The sequence below is a fragment of the Equus asinus genome, chromosome 9 (assembly GCF_041296235.1).
Source record: "Equus asinus isolate D_3611 breed Donkey chromosome 9, EquAss-T2T_v2, whole genome shotgun sequence".
NCBI classification, from domain to species: Eukaryota; Metazoa; Chordata; class Mammalia; order Perissodactyla; family Equidae; genus Equus; species Equus asinus.
In genome coordinates this window covers 43,494,558-43,514,443 of record NC_091798.1, presented here as the reverse complement: position 1 = coordinate 43,514,443, position 19,886 = coordinate 43,494,558, and the positions used below count along the sequence as shown (strand labels likewise).

At 52.3% G+C, this 19,886-nt stretch overlaps 1 protein-coding gene across 1 annotated transcript; it reads right to left on the bottom strand.

The window, feature by feature from the left end:
• Window positions 1–543: 543 nt before the first annotated feature.
• On the bottom strand, window positions 544–8,666 carry CXCL14 (C-X-C motif chemokine ligand 14). The gene is made up of 4 exons (XM_014828449.3): window positions 8,033–8,666; window positions 7,758–7,863; window positions 3,910–4,023; window positions 544–1,708 (listed from the first exon to the last, which is right to left on the bottom strand). The coding sequence occupies exons 1-4, from the start codon at window positions 8,094–8,096 to the stop codon at window positions 1,693–1,695; spliced, it is 300 nt and encodes a 99-aa protein (XP_014683935.1). The 5' UTR covers window positions 8,097–8,666; the 3' UTR covers window positions 544–1,692.
• Between the last annotated feature and the right edge of the window lie 11,220 nt (window positions 8,667–19,886).

Here is a 19,886-nt window from a genome sequence, read left to right as displayed (position 1 = left end):
CACGTTTACCAAGTGCTCACCATGCCCTGGTGTCCTGAGGGTATTATGTGGATTGCCTCCTTCTGTCCTCAGAAGCACCACGAGGTGTCATTCATCAGTTCCGTCTTGCAGAAGCAGACATGGAGCCTCAGCATCTCCCTGGTGGTAGCTCCCAGACAGCCTGGCTCCAGAGCCTCACAGCCTCTTGGTGGGCACTTCTCACTCCTCCCTGAGTCCCCCTGGAATCGTGGGGCCCTGGGCGAAGGGCATCTTGACTGGTCCCCCATCTACTATCTTCTCTAAATGGGGACCCAAGTGGGCATCGACCTGGCTCTTCTGATGAACCTGCCCCAGGTGTGGGAGTCGGGAAGAAGCATTAGCCTGGAGGCCTGGCTTCTGTCTTGGGGACTGTAACGACATTCCATAGAAGTGACAGCGTTGACAGGTATTTGGGAAATGCCAGTTTTCCTTCCTAATACATTTGTCCCTGTTTATCCAGGACGTGGTCAACATTTGAGTGTCATCCTGGTTTAGCTAAATAGAAAAAGAGGTCAGTAGCCAGAATTTTCATACATTTCAAATATATTTTATTACTTTTCTTTTCATCTTAGAAAGAATATGAAACCTGCATGCATCGCTAATGGTTTCCGACATTTACATAGCATATGACACAGCAGTGCCCAGCGGCATGTACTGAAGGGGCAGCGTGTGGAGGGGGCGTCATAAGAGTATATTTACAAAGGAGGGGGTGGTGGTCATCTCCGCTTTCAGAGGACGGCTGCCCTGTTCATCCCTGGAGAGGGATGTGGGAATCACAGATAGATCGCTTGAGGACTGCATGTTCCATTGCGATGAGGGGAAGAAATGCGCTTTGAAGGCTCTCCCTCGTCAAGAGAATGTGTGTCTGTAGCTGTATGTTGTGCATGGATTCATACCTTTTTAAGTTTTCTCCTAAGGTTTTCGCTAACAGTGTCGGGAACTTCACGTGCTTCCAGAGCGTTGAATACCGAAGCCGTGAACCTTTCACAAACCCTCAGGTTGGAGAGAAGACCCAACCCCTTCCTTAAGGACCCTGTGCTTCGCCATCCCTGGACCTTGGAGATGTTTCCTAGAGCGGGTAAAAATTAACCGGGGGTGGAGCACTTTTCTCTGGCAGCCAAACTCGAGTTCCTCAGAGAACAGATGCAGAGGGATCTGCTCCTCCTTGCCCAGCGACAGGGGAGGCTGCTGAGTTTCCCCGAGCCGGTGGTGACCCTGAGCCCAGGAGAGCCCGTGGCAGCTGTGCCGAGGCGCCAGGACCTCGGAGCGGAAGCTTCCCGCGCTAGGAACGGAGCAGCGCTGCTATGAAATGTCTCAACCAAGCTCCCTGTTCCTCCCAGGCGGTTATAAAGCTCAGATGTACAATGATGTCTGGACAAATACAAAAAACATTTTTTTTTTAATAAAGGAAAGGCATGAGTTTCCCCCCTTTTCGGTAAAAAGCAGCCTGTGATGAAGCCTGGAGCGCAAGAGAGACGGGTCTCACATCTGGAAGACTTTTGCACACAGCTATAAAATGTAAAAACTGACCCTTGGTAAAAAGTGCTTTGTAACAATATATAATTTGTGTCTTATGCCTGCGAGAAAGAAAGGGTTTGTTTTTTTTTTTTATCTGCGAAGTCCTTTGCTCATCTCCCAACTGGTGTGAAGTCTTCCCATCAGGGACTTTTCACCCTATTCTTCGTAGACTCTGGGAAGAGAAAAGACTCGCGTAAGTGGTTCGGGACATGACTCAGGCAATGCACAGGCCGGTGGCTAAGCTGCTTCATTCTTGTCTTCAGGAGTGCCCCCTCCCAGGACTGCAGGGGCCCACAGACGTGGGGGGGATATCTCAGAGGATGACGCCACATGGACCACAAAAGCCCTCCCAAATCTGGATATGTGCTTTCTAAACAGCTTCCATCTCTGCAATCTCATTTTATCCTCAAAGCCTTATGAAAAAAAACCCCTCTTTGTATGTGAGGAAACTGAGGCACAAGAGACTTAAGATTTGCCCAAGGAACACTGAATGTCAGTGGTGGGAACGAGGTCTGTCTGCAGCACGGGGGTGGGAGGAGTGGGAGAGGAGAGGCATCCCCTCCCTCAACTTAGGCTTGAATCTTTCTTTGTATTTTGCCCAAAGAATGAATGTCCTCCAGAAAAACACCAGTTCTAGAAGCTGCTACCTGAAGACTGAAGGGTGGTTAGTGGGGCTGGGACTGTCACCGAGGCCGTGCCTCGAGCTCACTTCTTCGTTGTTGGCAGGGCTGTGTGCATTCACAAGCTCACTGTTCCCCTCATCTCCCAAACCATCTCGATTTAGGGACTTCAGTCCCTTCTCTCTTGCCCCATGGCTGCCCTAGGGCCACACTTCACACTCAGACTCCCCATTGGTCCCTCTGCCTCGTTCCTGATTTCTGAGTAAGACATCTAATTATGCATTGAAATCAAATGACTGATGCTGCTGCTTCTGGTGGCAGCCAGACACTCTGGGCTCTGCGATGCTCAGAGTCTCTGGACTGGCCCCCACGGGCCTGGGCCAGCCCACTGCCTTCTCCTTCTACCCTTGGTCAGCTTTCTCTCCCTCTCTCTGCAAAGAGGACTTCAAGGTAGCTCCTTTATCTCCATTCTGCATTCACAGAAACATTTTCTGTCTTTTACGGGGGTAGGAGAGGTGAGGAGGGCAAAGGATTGCCCCCTTCTCTTGCGGAACACCTCAGCATTCCAAGAAAGAGGGATGAACTCATTTTGTAATGAAGTGATGGGAGGCCTGGTAGCAGAGGTGCCCTCTTTACTGGAGTTTGCAGAAATAAAAAGCAGGCTGCAGGGCCCATGCCCGCCTCCTCTTTATTGAAGTAGCAGCCAATGTTACGGGAGGCGGGGGAGGAGGGCAGAGTACACCAAAGGCCTGAGTCTCTCCCAGGAGTCGATGAAGGTGTTCTCAACCTCGCCATGAACTGCTTCGGGGTTAGCCTTGTCCCACTTTTGATGATGCAGGGCCTGGAGGGTGACGGACAGTGGACGGGACAGCTCCTGCTTTTACCATGTGAGCTGCCTGCCCTGACCAGAGAGAGGGCTTCATTCCCATCAGGTTTATAGAAAATAATCTCCCTCTCTCATCACTTTCTATTTCAAGCAAGTGCAGACAAGGCAGTTCTGGAGGCAGCACAAACGGCTCAGGTACGGGGGTTGGGCTGGCCCAAGTGTCAGCTGGGGGAGAGCTGGTCATGTCGGACCCCGGGAGATCAGAGCTGGGAAGCCATCTTCGGCCAATGGGGAAACAAAGCCCAGAGAGGGCAAGGGTCTGGTTCAGGGTCTGGTTATCTGCCCACTGCTGCTCCCTGTGGTTAAGAGTGGCTCTGACTTTTAAGGGTTGAACCCACGGTCCCTCCCTGCACCTGCATGAGAAGGAGTTTATCAGGTGTCTGGGCAGCAGGGGGCATGGGCACCCTGAGGGGAGAATATGTTGTTCACCTTGTGGTCGTAGCCACAGTTTTATATTAATAAATCCAGTTACTTAAGTGGTCATCTTTTGCCCCACAAGAATCACAGAGAGAGCCATGCCAGGTGCTTGCCCAGCCATTTGACAGAGGGAAACTGAGGGTCAAAGAACTTGTTACTTAAATAAGAAGAGGAATTAAGACTATAACATAGAAGTTAGAATGAGACAGACTTTAGTTCATAAAAGAGTAAATTGTTGATGCTTACAACTGTCCAACAGAGCAATAGCCTGCTTTGTTAAGTGGTGAGTTCCTTGTCCTTAGGGGTATGTAAGCAGTGTCTGGGGATTTGCTTACTGTGGCTACTGTGGGGGATGTTCACCCACTGGATAGGGCTAGATGGCCTAGAAGGGGTCTAGGATCTGTATCTGGTGGGAAGGTGGGAAGGAAGGTGAAAGGAGGCAGGGCATACCTGCGCTTCTCGTTCCAGGCGTTGTACCACTTGATGAACCGCTTGGTGCTCTGCAGCTTGGGGTGCAGGCAGTGCTCCTGACCCCGATACCGGGACACACTCTTGGTGGTGATGCTAAAATGGAACGGGATAGGGAGGAGGATTGAGGACCCCGAATGAGAGTCCCTCAGTGTGGCCCGTGGGTGGCCCTGGGAGTTTCCCAGTCAGGGCACTGAAAGACTGTGGCCTCTTCCCTCTCTTCAAGGGAGCCTACCCATGTGCTCACTCCCTGGCTGGCTCTTCGGAAGGTTCTGGGTGTCCCTTAAATCTCTGGTTCCATGTTAGGGTCTAACCGCGTATGGAGTGATCGGCTCTCACTTCTCCCCCCGGGGCCCTTGGAGTCTTGGACAGTTCCCCACCCCCATCCCCACCCCCACGCAGGGTGTTGTCTACAGGGCTCATGCCTCCCTTGGAGAACAAAGGTCAGAGGATGCTTCCAGCTCCTCTGAACCTGGCCTTGAGAGGCAGAGAGAGCCACTACCAGCAAGGCGCGCATGCCAAGACCTCTTTCCTTGGATCTGAGGAGCTCCAAGGCAGGCTTGGACATGCTTGGCACATGCTATGGTTTTGTCTGACCCTTTAAGCCCCAGTTCCCGCAGATCCTCTGCAGATGGTCCTGGGGCTGGGCATTAGTGATCCTGAAGCTGAATCTTGTTGGCCTCGAAGCCCATTTTGATTCCTGAGCATGAAGGGGAGGAAAATAAGACCTCCCTTCTAGCTTCTCCCAGCCAGTGTTCCAACACCCAGTGGAGGCCTTGCCATGGGGTAGAGAAGCAGTGGCTTCGTACAGAGTGTAGGGCCTGGGTTTGAATCCCAGGTCTGTCTGTGGGATCTTGGGTAACCTCTCTGAATCAGTTTGCCTATCTGTAAAATGGGTATAATAACAGGATCTGCCTTTTAAAGTTACTGAGATGATTAGAGGATGTAATCTATGCAAAGTGCCTAGCGCCTAGTAGATGCACAGTGAAGAGTTACTGTTATTCATAGCTGTCATGGAAGATGAGATGGCCAAGGAGAAAGAGAAGCCATAGTGCGAGCTCCAGCCAGGACGGGGAGGCAAGACTGCCGCCTGGAACTGCTAGGCCGCTCTCTGCCAGGGGTGGGCCAGGGTGGCAAGACTGAGGAGGAAGCTTCTGGGTAGGGGAGGAAGGATGATGTTCAAGAATGAAGGACCACCTAGTGGACAAGGAAGGTGAAGGCAAGAGGTGTGGATGTCACTTCCTGAGAGGTCGCAGCAAGAACACGGTATGGAGGAGGACTAGGGTGCTGGGGAATGGGGGAGGGCAAAGAGGGGAGGTTGGAAGTTGGAGAGGGAAGAGCAGGGAGGGAGAGAGAGAGGTCAGCTAGCTCCTGCAGGCTCCTAAAGGTAAAGTGTCAGGGTGCATGGGCCAAGTTCCAGAAGGGAACAGGGTCTCCATGAACTCTGAGTCTCCCAATTGACGGGGAGGGAAAATCAAATCTTGCCACCAGAGTGGGGGCAGAATGTTTCAGGGCAACCTGTTCTCATCCCTTCCCTGTGCTCTGAATTTCCAGGGCCCCCAGCATGGCCTAAGCTTCCCGGGGCAGGCTCCGGTCTTCTGCTAATGCCAAGTGCTGGGCCCTGATGTTGCTGGCCCTGTCTGTGAGACCTGGTGCTCCCTGTGTCCTGTCCCTCCCTCTAGGTCTTGAGCAGGTGGCAGGCTCCAGAGGGCTGTGTAGTTGTTCCCCTCCCCCAGAGCACCTAGTCACTCTGCAGGAAGTTAGCCCGTGCACTGCTCTTTCTGCCTACAGAAATGCTGCTTTTGCACTTGGAATGAAAGGACATGCAAAGGCTGATAAAAATCCCCTTCCCAGTTAAGTCAGTGTGCAGGCTGAGGTTGGGGAGGCAGGAGAAGGATGCTCAGCCCTCCCACCACAGTGCTCAAATGCTCCGGCCAAACACTGGGACTGTGGAAACTGGTTGTGAGGTGAAGACATGAGGATTTCTGTCCCCAGCAATTACTCAGAAATTCTGGGTCCTGCATCCCTCTCCTCAGCAGTTCTGGGTGCTGAAGGTTTTGGCAAGAGCTCAGCAGACATACGACACAAATTGCCCTTTTTAGAATCTGGACTCTCCCAGGCCCTCTAGGTGCAAGGACACCCACCTGCAAAGCAGACTGCCTCCCCCAGCCTCATCAGAGATTTTGGGGTGATTCTGAGAGAGCTAGAAAACTTGCTTTGGTTTAGCCTTTGTGGCTGAAAACCTGCTTTGGAAAAAAGTGCTGGCCCCTCCTCTGCTCTAGAGAGTCTCAGGAGCTGGAGAGGGGAGAGGACCCATAGCCCTTCAGGGACGGGATGGGGGCTCTGGGTGTGGGGTGGAGGTTTTCGAGAGGGTGTGCAGATCTCATGAGGCCCCTGCAAGTTCTCACAAGGCAGCATAAAGCCTTCTCGCATAATTGCCCGGCTGTCAGTTTCCTCTCTATTCTGAAAAGTTTAGCCAAGAAAAAGAGCAAGCCTGTTTACTGAGGATTCTGTCCTTCGGAGATGTCCCTGCACTGCATACGCTACTTCTCTCCTGCAGGGTCTCAGCAACCAGCCTGTGTGTGCAGCGTTTTTCAGCACTTAGAGGAGTGCAGACTTGACTTGCAAGTCCTGGTCATTTTTGGCCCCCAAGCTGGGAGCCAGGAGGGGCTTGTAGCTCCTCTCCCAGCTCAGGTGACCCCTGGCCCCCATCAAAAAAGATTTTCTGGCAGTTTTTCTGGACTTGGTCTGCAAGGCAAAGGGGCAGGGATGGGAGGTTAATTTAGGTGCCCAGGAAGGGAGGCAGTGGGGTTCAGCTCAGGCCGGCTGGCTTTGCGAATTCCCCTAACTTCAGCCGACTGTGCAGCCCCCAGGTGGCAGTGGGGGTTGGGGGCTGCCCCCACGGACTACATGGAGGCTTTTGGGCCAGCAGGTCCAGCAGGCTGAAGGCGCTTGCCCAGACTGTGAATAAAGTGTGTCCTGTTTTGGGAGGAGGGGAAGAGGGGCAATGGTCTGTGGCAGAAATTTGGTAGCTGCTTTGCCAAGGGCTCCCTTCCTGGCCAAGAGCCTATTGATGGGGAAACAGTGGTGCTGGCCTCAAGTGGTTAATTGGGAGACAGAGGACTAAGGAAACTCAGTGTTCTCTCACTCTGCCCCAGTTTTAAAAATATTCCCTGCATCCCCACCAAGCCGGGCTCCAGCCGCGTGGCAGTTAACCCCAGCAGAGCACTTTCCACAGCGCTGCTCAGGCTCAGGGCCCCGCAGGCGTCCAGCTGGTGACGGAAGAGCCAGGTTCATTCTCAAAATGAAATCACTAGAAGCCAAAAACTGGCTGCCCATAGTGCCCTGAATGGAAAAAGGATCTGAACAGCGGGGTTGAGGACTTGAGATGATGTTTGCTCCATCCTCTCTCCCGTAACAGGAAGGCAGCCTGCCTCCCAGTTTGGGCGAGAGTTCAGGAGTTCTGGGTGTGTTGTGAGTGATTTCAATCTGGGTGTTCTAAATCGGCTCATGGGAGCCACTTAACCCTGATTGCCCTAGAAAGGTGGGCAGTGCAAACACCAAGGCTACGCATTTGAATCCCAGCGAGGGGGAACTCCTCCGAGAGGCTGTTTCCGGAGCGCGGGACAGTGACCCTCTCTCTTTCCAAACTCTCTTCCAGACTGTCGCGCCAGCGTCCTAAGGACTCTCTGGGCAATTACAAAAGGTTTCGCCACGGCCTTGCCGAAGGCAGCGAGAAACGTTCATTAGCCCGACCCAGCCCCCTGCTGTGCCCCAGCACCGGGTTAAAAGCAGCGCGCACACGCTCGCAGCGAGGAGCAAGAACTCACATAACCATCTTCTCCTCGCAGTGCGGGTACTTTGGCTTCATTTCCAGCTTCTTCACGTCGCTGTAGCGTATCTTGGGCCCCTTCCGGGAACACTTGCATTTGGACCCTGCAAGAGAGCGCGCGGGGGGCCGCTCAGTTGCTCGCGGGGTCTCCCACCCCTCGACCGCCCTCGGTGCCCACCCAGAACCCCCGAGGGCCCAGGAAGCCTAGCAGTTGGCGCTTGGGTTCTCCAGGACGGAACAGGACGGCGACAAGGGACCTCCAGGGGCACTCACCGTCCACGCGCGCGGCGCACAGCGCCAGGAGCAGCAGGAGCAGCGTGGCCGTCAGGAGCCTCATGCTGGCCGGAGGGGCCCGGCGCGAGAGCAGGGACTCGGGGAGGGCGCCCCGCCCGTCCGTGCAGCGGCCGGAGACGCCGCCGGGTCGCCTCTCTCTGCCCGTAGCGCGCCTCCCGGCTCGACTGGCTCCCGCTGCCCCCGTCGGTGGGTGCCTCGGGGCTGTCGCTGTGCGCTGCGCTCTGCGCTCTGCGTTCGGCTCCGCGCTCTCTGCACAGCCTCCCTCCGCCTGCCCAGGCCTCTTTTAAATCCGCTCCTGCCCTCGCGGCAGCGAGCTCATTAATATGCAGAACCACTCGGTGACTCACTAAGATTTCTCAACGCGGTGGGAGGAGGAGACCGTCCCCGCCCGCCCGCCGCCTGCCCCGGGACCGATTGCAGCAGCGCACACTCGGAGTCACGCGCGCACACGCACACTCACACATCCGCTACCATCTCGCTCCCTCACACGGTCTGCTTCACGCACTTGCACACCCAGACTCCAGCACGCGCACACATCCAACGCCCCCTGCTCCACCGGACAATACGGAGGCAGCATTGCTTTTCTCATTCGTGTGATTCCCTCTGGCCAGACAGGCCTGCTGTTCTGAGGCGCTGGGAGACCCAGGCCCGTGGCCCAGATCCTGTGAGAAGACCTGAAAGAGTTTTGGGGCAGGTGCCAGGTGTCAGTGCCAGCAGGCCTGACTCCTAGAGTGTGAGCAGACCCTGTTGGGCCAGCAGCCCTGGTGGCCAGAGCACAAGGCCAGGTCCGGAGGGAGGTTGCCATAGGTTGTACAGCAGCAAAGCCATGGCCTGTGGTCACTGGAGCTGGCTCAAAGAGTGGGTGTAGGGGGAGGTTTGGTCACTCTGAGAGGAAGTCTTCTAAAGTGAGTATGTGGCTTGGCGGCTGTTGGAGCTGTCTAGAGGGTGGGGAGAACCAGGTGGGGGTTCCTCACTGCCACACCATTCTCCAGAGCTGGGCAGGGGCCCAGTAGGGAGATGTGACAGCGATAAGCATCTGGATGAAGGCCATGTTCCAGATGTTGCGCCAGGCTCGTGGTGTAGTGGTATGGGCCCAGGCATGGCGACAGAGGTTCCTGCCCCACTACTCACCAGTGCGAGTGACTTCACGCTTCGTTTCATCATCTGTAAAGTGGAGTAGTCGCAGTGCCTGTCATAGGGTGGCTGTGAGAACTACGTAAGATCCTGCACGTCAAGTGTTTAACAGGGGGCTTGGCCAGGAAATGTTACTTATTGGCATCAGGATGATATATATCTATATTTTATATATGTTGATTCTTACACATCTCCTTCCAAGTTGGTATTTTAACTTCTTTATTCAACAGGCGTGGAAACAGGCTCAGAGAGAAGAAATAACTTGCCCAAGATCACATAACCTGGAAGCAGGTGACGAGGCCAGGAGGGACCCTGGGATGTGTGGCTGCAGGACTGGGGCTTCTGTCCCTGGGCCACTTGGCCTCGCTCTGGCCTGTCTGCCCTTCACTTCTTGGTAAAGTGCTTCCTTGGTAGACCTGGCGACAGGGGATGGCTCGGAGGGTCTCTGGGCTTGGCTCCCAGGCCAGAGCTGGAGCCAGGGCAGAAGCTGCCAGGCTTTTCCAGCTCACAGCTCTGTGCCATCAGCCAGCAGCTCCCTGGGGGCACAAATGCCCAGAGGGGATCCTGGGGGATGGGATGGGCAGGCTGCTGAGGGGCAGAGTGGGAAGAATGTGTGCTGTCTCTTCCCAGCTGGAGAGCCTTGGCTGCCTGGAGGGGAAGCAGAGCCATGAAGAGCCAGCAGAGCCCGTGAGCTGGCTTCAGGCCATGTCCTGAGTCCTATGCTTACAGTTGTATCTGTACTTAAAGCAAGGCCAACAGTTGGACATTTGGGTTTGTGCAGAAGATGAGTGCAAGGTAGTGATTTTTGGCATTTATGTTAATTTTTTTCATTTAAAGTTATTTTTTTCTTAATATAGAAACAGCACAGTTTGTTACACAAAAATCAGAAAACACAAGCAAAAGAAAACATAAAACACACACAATTCCACCTGCTCAGAGATCTATGCCAAGATGCTAACAGTGTTATCTTCCCAAACCCTTCTGTCTTTGCTTGCAGACACGTGCACAAGTGGGATCAGCATGCGTGTCCTGTTTAGTGACCTGCTTGTTTTTCTTTTCCTGTTTCTATATCATTAACATTGTCCCATGTGACTGGTCTTGCTTCTACAGTGTCTCTTTTAATGGCATCATTTGAGGCCATGTAGTATAATGCCTAAGAGCTTGATATTTGGAGTCAGACGGCCTGGGTATGAATCCTAACTACTAGCTTTGTGGGCAAATGACTTAACTCTTTTAGGTACTGATTTTCTCATCTGTGAGAAGGGGATGATAATGGTACCTACAGCATAGGGAGAATTAAATGAGATGGTGCATGTAAAGCTTTTAATATGGTCCCTAGCAGAGAGTAAGCACTTCATACGTGCTATCGCTGTTTTTGTTTGGGATGCAGTGTGTTCCCTTCTACAAATGTTACTTTAACTAATTACTCCCTGCTGGAGATTTGGGTTGTTTTCAACCATATGCTCTTACAAGTGATGCTGTGTGACAAATATTCTCGTTGCTCAATTTTGGGGTAGCCCTTCAAAAACTGGATCACGTCTCAGAAATAGAATCATTAAGGCTTTTAACACAAATTGCTTCCCAAAAATATAATACATTTTTAATTTACAAAAGAAATTTCTTAACTACCAAGTTTTTGTAGATCATGTAAAATATGATTTTTTATTAACAAAATTTTACTTTTATCATATTTTTTCAAGAATATGCTGATTAGTTAAGTGGGATCTAATAGTACCAGGGATCACGGGCACTGAGCTTTTATAGGAAAAATTAGTTGATCCTGCAAATATGTGCCAAAGCTTCCCAACTTCCCGGGCCAGAGCAGAGGTCAGACATTTCAGGGTTTTCCCCGTTATCCTCCTTAGTCTATGTCTGCTGATCTTTGCCAAATACAGCCATTGTGTCTTTGCAAAGAGAGCTTCACCCCTGTTTGGGAGAGGATGGGGGCCCCTGCTGCCAGTGCCCTGTAGGTGATGCTGCACGACTGGGGGCGGGGCTTGACCCCAACCTGACTTCAGGGTGCACACTCTCTACTGAGCTCAGGTGGGCAGGTGGGGGGTGTCTTTGAGCAAGTGGTGGGAGCAGGGTGTCAGGGACATGGGTGAGGCAGTTCTTTGCACAGTGGTGATACCTGAATCAAGGGGACCCCTGGGGTGCAGCGAAGGGCAACACACATGCCCTGTCCTCTGGTGTGCAGTGTAGGGTGTGCTTGGGTGTACGTGTAGGTGCCCACAGCTATTTGCAGGCATGCTGGGTTCTACGGGAACAGGAGACGTAGGTGTAGGAGGCACAGAGGGAGGAGGAAGCGGAAGCGGGAAACCATTCCTGAGACCCTGGGGATCTGCTTATTTATTCTTGTTTATCAATGTTCACACTGATTGAGCACCCACTGTGTGCCAGGCTCTGTGCAAGGTGGTGAGCAGAGGCAGATGTGTGCTTGTCCCCAAGGAGTGCCATCTAGTATGGAAGACAGACGTTAATCAAATAACCAGAGATACACATGAAATGACCCCAGAGCTAGGTCTGATGCGGGGAAGCGGATGCTATGAGACTAACGAGGGGATCTGGTCGGCGGGGAGGTGGGGATGGTTTCCCAGAGGAAGTGCCCACTGGGGTGGAATCTGAAGGATGAGAAGGAGTTAACCAGGTGACAATAGAGGGAGGCCACTCTTGCCCATTTACAGTCCTTACTCCTCACACAATGATCTCCTGGGGGTCACCTCCCTACCCTTGATCTCGCCAAGATCAGGACCCCAGTGCCCATAGGGCCCTGCCCTCTTGTGACTGGCATCTACTATTCTCCCCATGGCTGCGCTCCACCACGCTGCCTTGTCTTATTCCTCAGACGTGCAGAACCTGTCCCCATCTCAGGATCTTGTGCTCACTGGCCCCTCTGCCCAAACTCCTCTTCCCCAGCTGTTGGCCCTCTTTTCCTTACTGAAGCCTCAGCTCGAATATTCACTCTTCAGACCCAGTCACGCTAGCAGCCTCCTCCTCCCACTGCCAGCAGTCACTCTCTGTGCTGTCGTCCTATTTTACTTTTTGTCTTGTACGTACAAAGAGCTCACATTGTACTGTTTTCCTGTTTATTTTGGAGTATATTGTGCGTCATCCTCTGGTGAGCCGGTCCAGCGAAGGTCAGGTCTGTGTCTTTCTTGCTCATCCCTAGTACCCAAAGCAGTGCTTGGCACATAGTAGGGCTCCTTCCATATCATTTGAGTAAATAAAATTGTGTTTCAGGCAAAAGCCCAGGGGCGTGAGAGAGCACTGCCCAATTCAGGCCATGTAGACTACAATGTCTTGGGCAAGAAGGTGGATGTGGGGGTGGTGGGTGAGAGTGGCCATTGGTGAGGCTGTATTCCCAGGAAAGCCAGTTTCCCCCTAGGGCATTGGCTTTAGAAAAGGGGTTGCTAGATGGAGGGGGAGGAGGTGAATGAGCCAGAGTGTGGTTTTCCAGGAAGCCCCACTGGTATCTGGGGGCTGCCTCCCAAGTCTGCTGAGAAGGTGATGTTGACTGGTCAAGGCTGGTTTCCTGCCCTGGGAGCTGGAGACACAGCAGTTCTTCTTCCTACCCCCCCAGTTCTTCCCAGGTCTGACCTTCTCAGAAGGGGAGTCCCTTTTTACTTCCCCGATGGGACGGGGCCGACCTAGAATACAGAGCTGGAAGGGGATGAGGCCCTATTCTAGCCCTCATTGTATGGATGCAGAAGCTGAGGCCGAGAAATGGGGTGGGCTTCACACCAGTCCACCTGGCGCATGAATGTCAGTCTGGTCCTGTACCCGGCTGCTTAGACCACAGTGTGATCCTGGGCTCCAGAGACCTGTTGGCCCTGTCACCACCCATTACGTGTGGGCTGCTCCCAAATACCTGCTTCCATTGGATAGTGCAGCCACTGGCTCTGAGTCCAAGCCAGTGGGTGCCCCTCCTCCCCAGCCCCTCCCTCTGTTGGCGGTCTCCATGCTTCTTTCTGATGGTCACCCCTAACCTGTGGAGCCCCAGGCAGTCAGCTGCCTTCTCTTAGCTGGTTCCTTTAGCACGGTCCTGCATACTGACCCCTTTCCCAGGGCTTTGCTCTGAGGTGGAGGGGGATGCAGGGCCAAGATTCCCCGAGAGTAACTCCTGGTTTTGTTCTTTCCATTTGGAACGTTTAGGGGACCTGAGCAACTAAACTCAGAGGAAATGGCGCTGCAGGTAGCCAGGTGGTGTCGAATTAGGCTCCAGGCAGCCCCGTGGCAGCAGAGGGACTCTGCCACTCAGATGGGTGACTGAGGGCACTGTGGGATTCCCCCAAACACGAGAGAAAATGCTTCAGCAAATATGACAGGCCAACAATTAGCATTTATTCTGCCATTTATTCATTCAACACCACCTCACTGCAGACAAGCATCTTTACTATATTAAGACTGCGAGCAAAGCTATTTTCAAAGAAGGCCGTAAGGTGTAAATGAGCAAAGAACATCAAAGGACTATTCAGGGGGACAAAGAAAGAAAAGCAATTATTAACCAACTCGTGAAAGAATGCACATCGTCTTTAGCAGTCAAGGGAAAGCACGCTAATGCTGCAGTATCATGGGGTTTTGTTTTGGTCCTACCCACTAATGGAATGTTTATTTTAAATAGTAATATCTGAGGCTGATGATGGTAAAGTGAGGAAGGGCCACTTAACCATCACTGGGGGGACTAGAAATTCATACAAGATTTTGGGAAATCATATTTATAGTATGTATACAAAGTGTTTGAAATAAACCATTTCACCCCATTAACCCACTTCAGAAAATCGATTTCAATAGTTGATAAGGGGGGAATGCCACATGCAAATATATTCCCTGTTAAAAACAAAGAGTTAACCTAAATGCCCAACCATGGGGGAGTGGTTAAGTAAACAGTGAAAGCTCTATATGAAATATTATACTGGTATGAAGACTCATGATTACAGAATCTGTGGAATTCCACATAAACGCTTATGCAGTAAGTAGAGACAACACAAGGTCGAGTAAACACTGTGATTGCAAGTATGTAAAACAGCAACCCCTGGATAAAGGATGGCAAAGAAAGGGATACAAACACCGTTTTCTTTGAGTGGTAGGACTTCGGGCATCTTTTAAAAGCATCTCTCCTTGCTTGCCAATTTATCTGACTATTATTATAAAAGGAACTCAGGGGCATTCAACTGAAAGAGTGAGGCCTGGGGCAGCCTTAGCTCCACTTGGCAGATCCCTGTGATGGGCGATAGGCATGTCTGCTCTGTGGCTGGCCCTGCAGAAGAGGCACCTAGAGTCCTTGGTGGTGCAGGTGAGCCCCACGGTGAGGGCCCAGACCTGGTCTTCAGGCCGTCCCCACTTTGCTTGGCAAAGCTCACCACCCTATGCCAGGGGGCCTCACCCTGTTTTGTCCTGCCTAGCCTCCTTCTCCCGCCAGCCCTGCTTCATGTTCATAGCAGGGCCCTGGCCTCTCCCTGAGGCCTCTGTGAAGGCTCCACAAGCCCTGTCTCCTGATGTGGCTCCCAGATGCTGCCCTTCCCTGGCTGGCACTGCTACTGACTCCCCACCCCCTCCAGCCACACCCTCTGTTCTTCAGTTCCTTGAAAGCTCCCACTCCTGGCCTTTGCCAGCTGCCTGTTCTATCCGAAGCTTCCTCCCTGCCCCTTGGTCAGGCTGGATGCTGCTTTACCTTCTGAATCTGCAAAGATGTCATTTCACGGGGAAGCCTTCCTTGACCAGCACATTGGCCCCTCCCTGTCCCACACCCCAACCTAGTCTGGGCGTCTGCCTGGTCCGTAGCCCTCTTTTCTCTTTAGTACCACTCCTCACACCTGGAAAGGCTCATTCAAGGTCTTCCCATCAGTCCATGAGCGGCAAAGGCTTTCCTGTTTACTCTAGTGTCCCAGCATGAGCCCGGGACCTGGCTTGATGAATGAATGAATGAATGATGGGTGAATCAGTGTGGACTGCAGTTTACACAGTCTCGTGAGTTATGGAGTCAGACTTCCTGGCTTAGAATCCTACCACTCTGTGCCTCTCTGTTCCTTTGCTTCCTCATCTGTAAAAGAGGATAGTAATAACAACAACAATAATAATAGTCTTAGTGAGGATTAAAGAGCTAATACAGGACAAGTATGTAGCACAGTGTTTTGTCTCATCGTTAAGTGCACCATAAACGTCCATTCTTGTTTTATTTTACTGTTATGAGTAGATCTCCTAGACTCACTCCTTCATCTGTGGGTTTGCTTGGCTAATTCCTTTTGCTTTATATTTATGAAATGCTTATATAGCACTACTCTGTGTCAAGGACTGTTCTAAATGCTAAACAAATATTAATTTATTTAATCCTCATAACCACCACATCAAGTAGGTAGTTCCCATTTTACAGATGGGGAAACCAAGGCACAGAGAAGGTAAGTAACTTGCCTAAGATAACTGGCAGGTGGCAGAGCTGACCTTCAGCTCCATGAAGCCTGGCTCTGGAGTCCTGCTCAGAACAGCCCTGTGCTGCCTCCTCAGAGGAGGGAACGCGGGGCACGCCCCCAGCTCTTGGCCAGGCCTCACCCTTGCTTTGCTCTTCCTGTGCTGCCGGCCTCCAGTCCTCCGCTCTTCTCTCTGGAGGGCATCGCAGAGATCCCGTCCAGCTAGGGTTGTCAGATTTAGCAAACACAAATACAGGATGCCCATGCACTATTTGGGGACACCCTTATACTAAAATATTGTTCACTGTTCATCTGAAATTCAAATTTAACTGAAGCTCCTGTATTTTAACAGGCCATCCTCCATCCAGCACCAGAGGGCGGCAATGTGGTTTTGGACCCCCGCTCCTTCAAGTGGTGGTCTCAGACATGCACTGCGGAGCTGCCTGGGGTTGCCCTGGGCAGGAGTGGACAGGGGAAGGACACACATGCTTGCAAACTCTCTTGGAGGGCAGAGTGGGCATTCAGGCTCTCTCGGAGAAGAGGGAGACCAAACAGGCAGATGTCACATTCCAGGTGGAGGCAACAGCTTAAGCAACTGCTCAGGGAAGGGGAAGGTCAAGGGCTCGCCGGTCAACAGCACAGTGAGTGCAGGGCAGGGATGCGGTAGGTGAGGGGCAGAAGGCTGAGTATGTAGTTGAGGGCCAAATTGTGCAGGACCTTGGGCTTCACCACCCAGATCATGAGGACCTGCCTGAGAACCTCAAGTAGAAGGGTTACATGGTTGTGCCTCTCAGAAAGAATGTCTTTGGCTGTCGGGTGAAGGAGTGGTGACAGAGAGGGAGTTGGGAGGCAAGAGAAACCCTGGTTAAGGGAAGTCCTTGACCCAATGGCAGGGGATAAACACTTGATCTCCTTATTCCTGGAATTCTTTGTCTTCTCCTGAAAAACATATTGCAGAGATGGAAAATAAAAGCTCGTTCTCAGTCCGTTTGTTGCGGAGAGGGAGGTGTTTGTGATGTTGGTGTTTTTATTTCTACCAACCCTTCAGTCAGTGGGGTCTTGAGCGCCCAGAGGAAAGAGCACAGCAGAAGGAAGGAGGTGACTGGGTTTGGGGTCAGGTTGGGTTGCTCCTAGTTTGCTTCTAAATCAGTGTCTTAGGCAGATGGAAGAGAACAGGGTCAAAGGCGTTGCTCAGAGGATTTACCTGCCAGGTGAACATTAGCCTTAATTAATCTTGTATGAAGAAAAGTTTTCAAGCAACTGTCTGAGACACGTTGCAATTTTCTGTCTTAGCAACTAGTCGTTGCTTCTGAACACGACCAGGTTCTTAACGGTGAGTGATTTAAGGCTGTAAAAGAATTGTCATAAACAGCTCCCCGGAGCCAAGAGCACAGCCCAGGTTTTAAGCACATAATGGAATCATATCAAAAGCAAGGAGGGGCAGCAGGAACCATAAATCCTCGAAGTGCAAAATCTGTCCATTGTGAAACCTGCGCTGAAGGGAAACCAGATGTGGATGCTGGAGGGAGAGGGGGCCGGAGGGAGAGAGGCAGCGATGGGAGCTCTCGGGGCTCTTGGGGCTGGAGACACAGAGGAAAGGGCCCTCTGAAGAGGGAGATGCCTCCCGCTGTGAACTGGCAGAGACCCGGTCAAGGCTCCGGCCGGGAGAGAGGGCAGGTTTGCCCCTGTGCAGCGGCTGCGAGGTCCAGCGTCGAAGGGAGGAGGCAGAGGCTGAGGGTTACAGTGCTTGGTGCTGCTTCTTCAGCTGGACCCACACAAGGATTTTACAAGCTTGTCCTGAATTCGTGTCTTTGAAGACACAACATTTAGAGCAGTTCTTTAACTGTGTGTTTGAAATGTCACAAAAAGACTAGCTTTGTTTTTCCTGTAGAGGAAGAGTAAGTAAGATATCTGCAAATCCCTTTGGATTGGGGTAAAAAGTGTGTTTGCCCAAGTGGCCCTCCTTGGCCTGAGGGGGGTACTTATTTTATTCTGATGTGCAAAGTCCTTTGAAAACATCGAGGTGAACACTTGCTGAGCGCCCGCTCTGAGCCCAGGCTGCAGGGGCTGGAAGGAGGCTGGCAACTCCCCAAGAGCTCCCAAAATGCTCTGCAGTGGAGGGGACCAAAGGCCAGCCGCTGGGAGGAATCCTTTAACTGGATTCTGGACATGAGTTCCGGGATTTCAGAGGGTGGCTTCGAGCAGTCCCGTCCAGGTAGGGGTCAGGGAGCTTTCGTGGAGCAGGTAGGCTGGGAACGGACTTTGAAGAGTGAGGGAGATTTACCCAGGTGGAAAAGGGGTGAGGGAAGGGTGAGCCACAGGCATGGAACAGCAGAGGTGAAGGCTTGGAGGCCTGAGTCAGGGGGTAGCTGGTTCCATCGGATGGTAGAGCAGGGGGTTGTGGGCAACAGGAGGCATTGGGGAGAGCATTGAATGCTGGTGTCAGGAACTTGTAATTAATTTGGAAAATTGAATTTGGTGCTTAGGTCTTTTTGATGCCATTTCAACTCCTATTTCTTAAAAAAAAAAAAAGGCAAAAAACGTATATAAGCAAAACCCCTAAATGAAACAGCTACACTATTCTAAAAACAGTACAGCAGCACTGAAGAGAAGAAAGGTACCGTGGAACCTTCCACCCTACAAACAGCCAGTCCAGTGTGCTCATGCAGAGAGTGTCCCATAATTGCAATTGTGCTATACGATCGTGTGCACTCGTCTTTCTGTGGTACACATTATTTCATCACCACCCACCCCTCGCCCCATTTAATCCCCACTTTAAATGGACCAGGGAGGCTGAAAAGGACCCTGGGGTAAAATGCAGACTTTCTGAAATATGACCAATTCTCAGCTCAGTGGTTTTAGTGTGAGGTTCTCAAAAAGTTTCTCTAGTTCATTTCTGCAGTGGATTGGGGAGCCCTTGGGGGCTTGCTCCCCCATTTCACTCAACCACGTGCTCCCATAGTGCCAGGAGTGAGCTTGTGTCTCTGCCTTCCCAGGTACCCGCAGGTGGCTGGGTTGACAAAGTCCATGTAGCAGGACAGGGATCAACAGTGGGGCTCAGGGATGACCCCTGCCACACACCAGGCCTTGGGCCCAGTCCTGTAGGGGCCCCAGGTCCTACAGGACTCTAAAAGTCCTCCAAAAGTCAAATGCAGGAGGGCGGAGGCACTGAAATATCGTTTATCAATACTGGTTTATCTTCATGACTAGTGACATTTATGGGCATTTGGGTCTTGCTGGGGCTGCCCGTTCTCAGTGTATTTGGTGGTGGACACATTCTTGTATATTTTGAATTTTGGATGTCTTGTGTGTTGCAAAAAGGAAGATTTATAGATGGATTTTCGGTCCAGTCTGTTGGCTCTCCTGACTCGATCAATTCCCAGGTTCGCTTTGTGAGGGGTGGAGAGGGGGCCTGCATGTCTAGGAGGGCCTGGGGTGTAGGGATTTGAGGTATTCTCACCCGGGGCTCACACGCACCCATCCCACGTCCATGGCAAGATAAAGGCTTTTAGGGGGAAGGCTGTCCTCTGGATGTAAGGGCTCTCACTTAGAAGAGCCACATGAACCTGACTCTCATCGGGCTGGACCCTCACTCTCCTTCCTCCGCATCAATGGGCAGCCAGGGCCAGTGGGTGGTCTGCCATTGGAGGCGGGTGAGGAGCAGAAGAGAGGCCTCTCCCACCCCAGCCCTGCCCATGGCCCTGGGCCCCAGCCAGCCTGCAGGGGGCCTGGGAACTGCTCCTTAGTCCCTGCATGCCTTTGCTCCATGTCTGGGTCTGTAAAACTGCTTGTAGCCCCCGAGAATGTACCACACTCCCCTTGCAAAGTCGCCCTTTATTTGTAGGTTTTTTTTTAATGAAGGCACCTGGTTCCCTTAAGCTCGGGGCTTCTCAGAGGGCTGAGGGCCTGAGCTAGTGGAGGAAAACACAGGCCCTGCTGGGGGACTGTAAAGCTTGAGCATTTCCAGGGCTGCTGCCCCCCCGCCCCCCAACACCTGGGCTGGGGGTGTGCTGTGCTGCTCCCCGCCCTGTGAAGGAGGGTGGGAGGCTTTGCAGCGAAGACAATAGATTGGCTTTGTGGGACCTCAGATTCAGACATTCCACTGCCTTCAAGTGGGGCAGCCCACAGAGGGTGTTTGCGCAGGCCTCCTGTGTGCCAGGCTTCATGTACTGGTGCTTCACAGACACTGTCTCTTTGAATTCTCAACCCAGCCAATGCGCCGCACACTCCCCATTGGCAGAGAGAATAGATGACCTTTCTAAAGTCACCCAGCATCTGGGCAGGGCTGGGCTGTG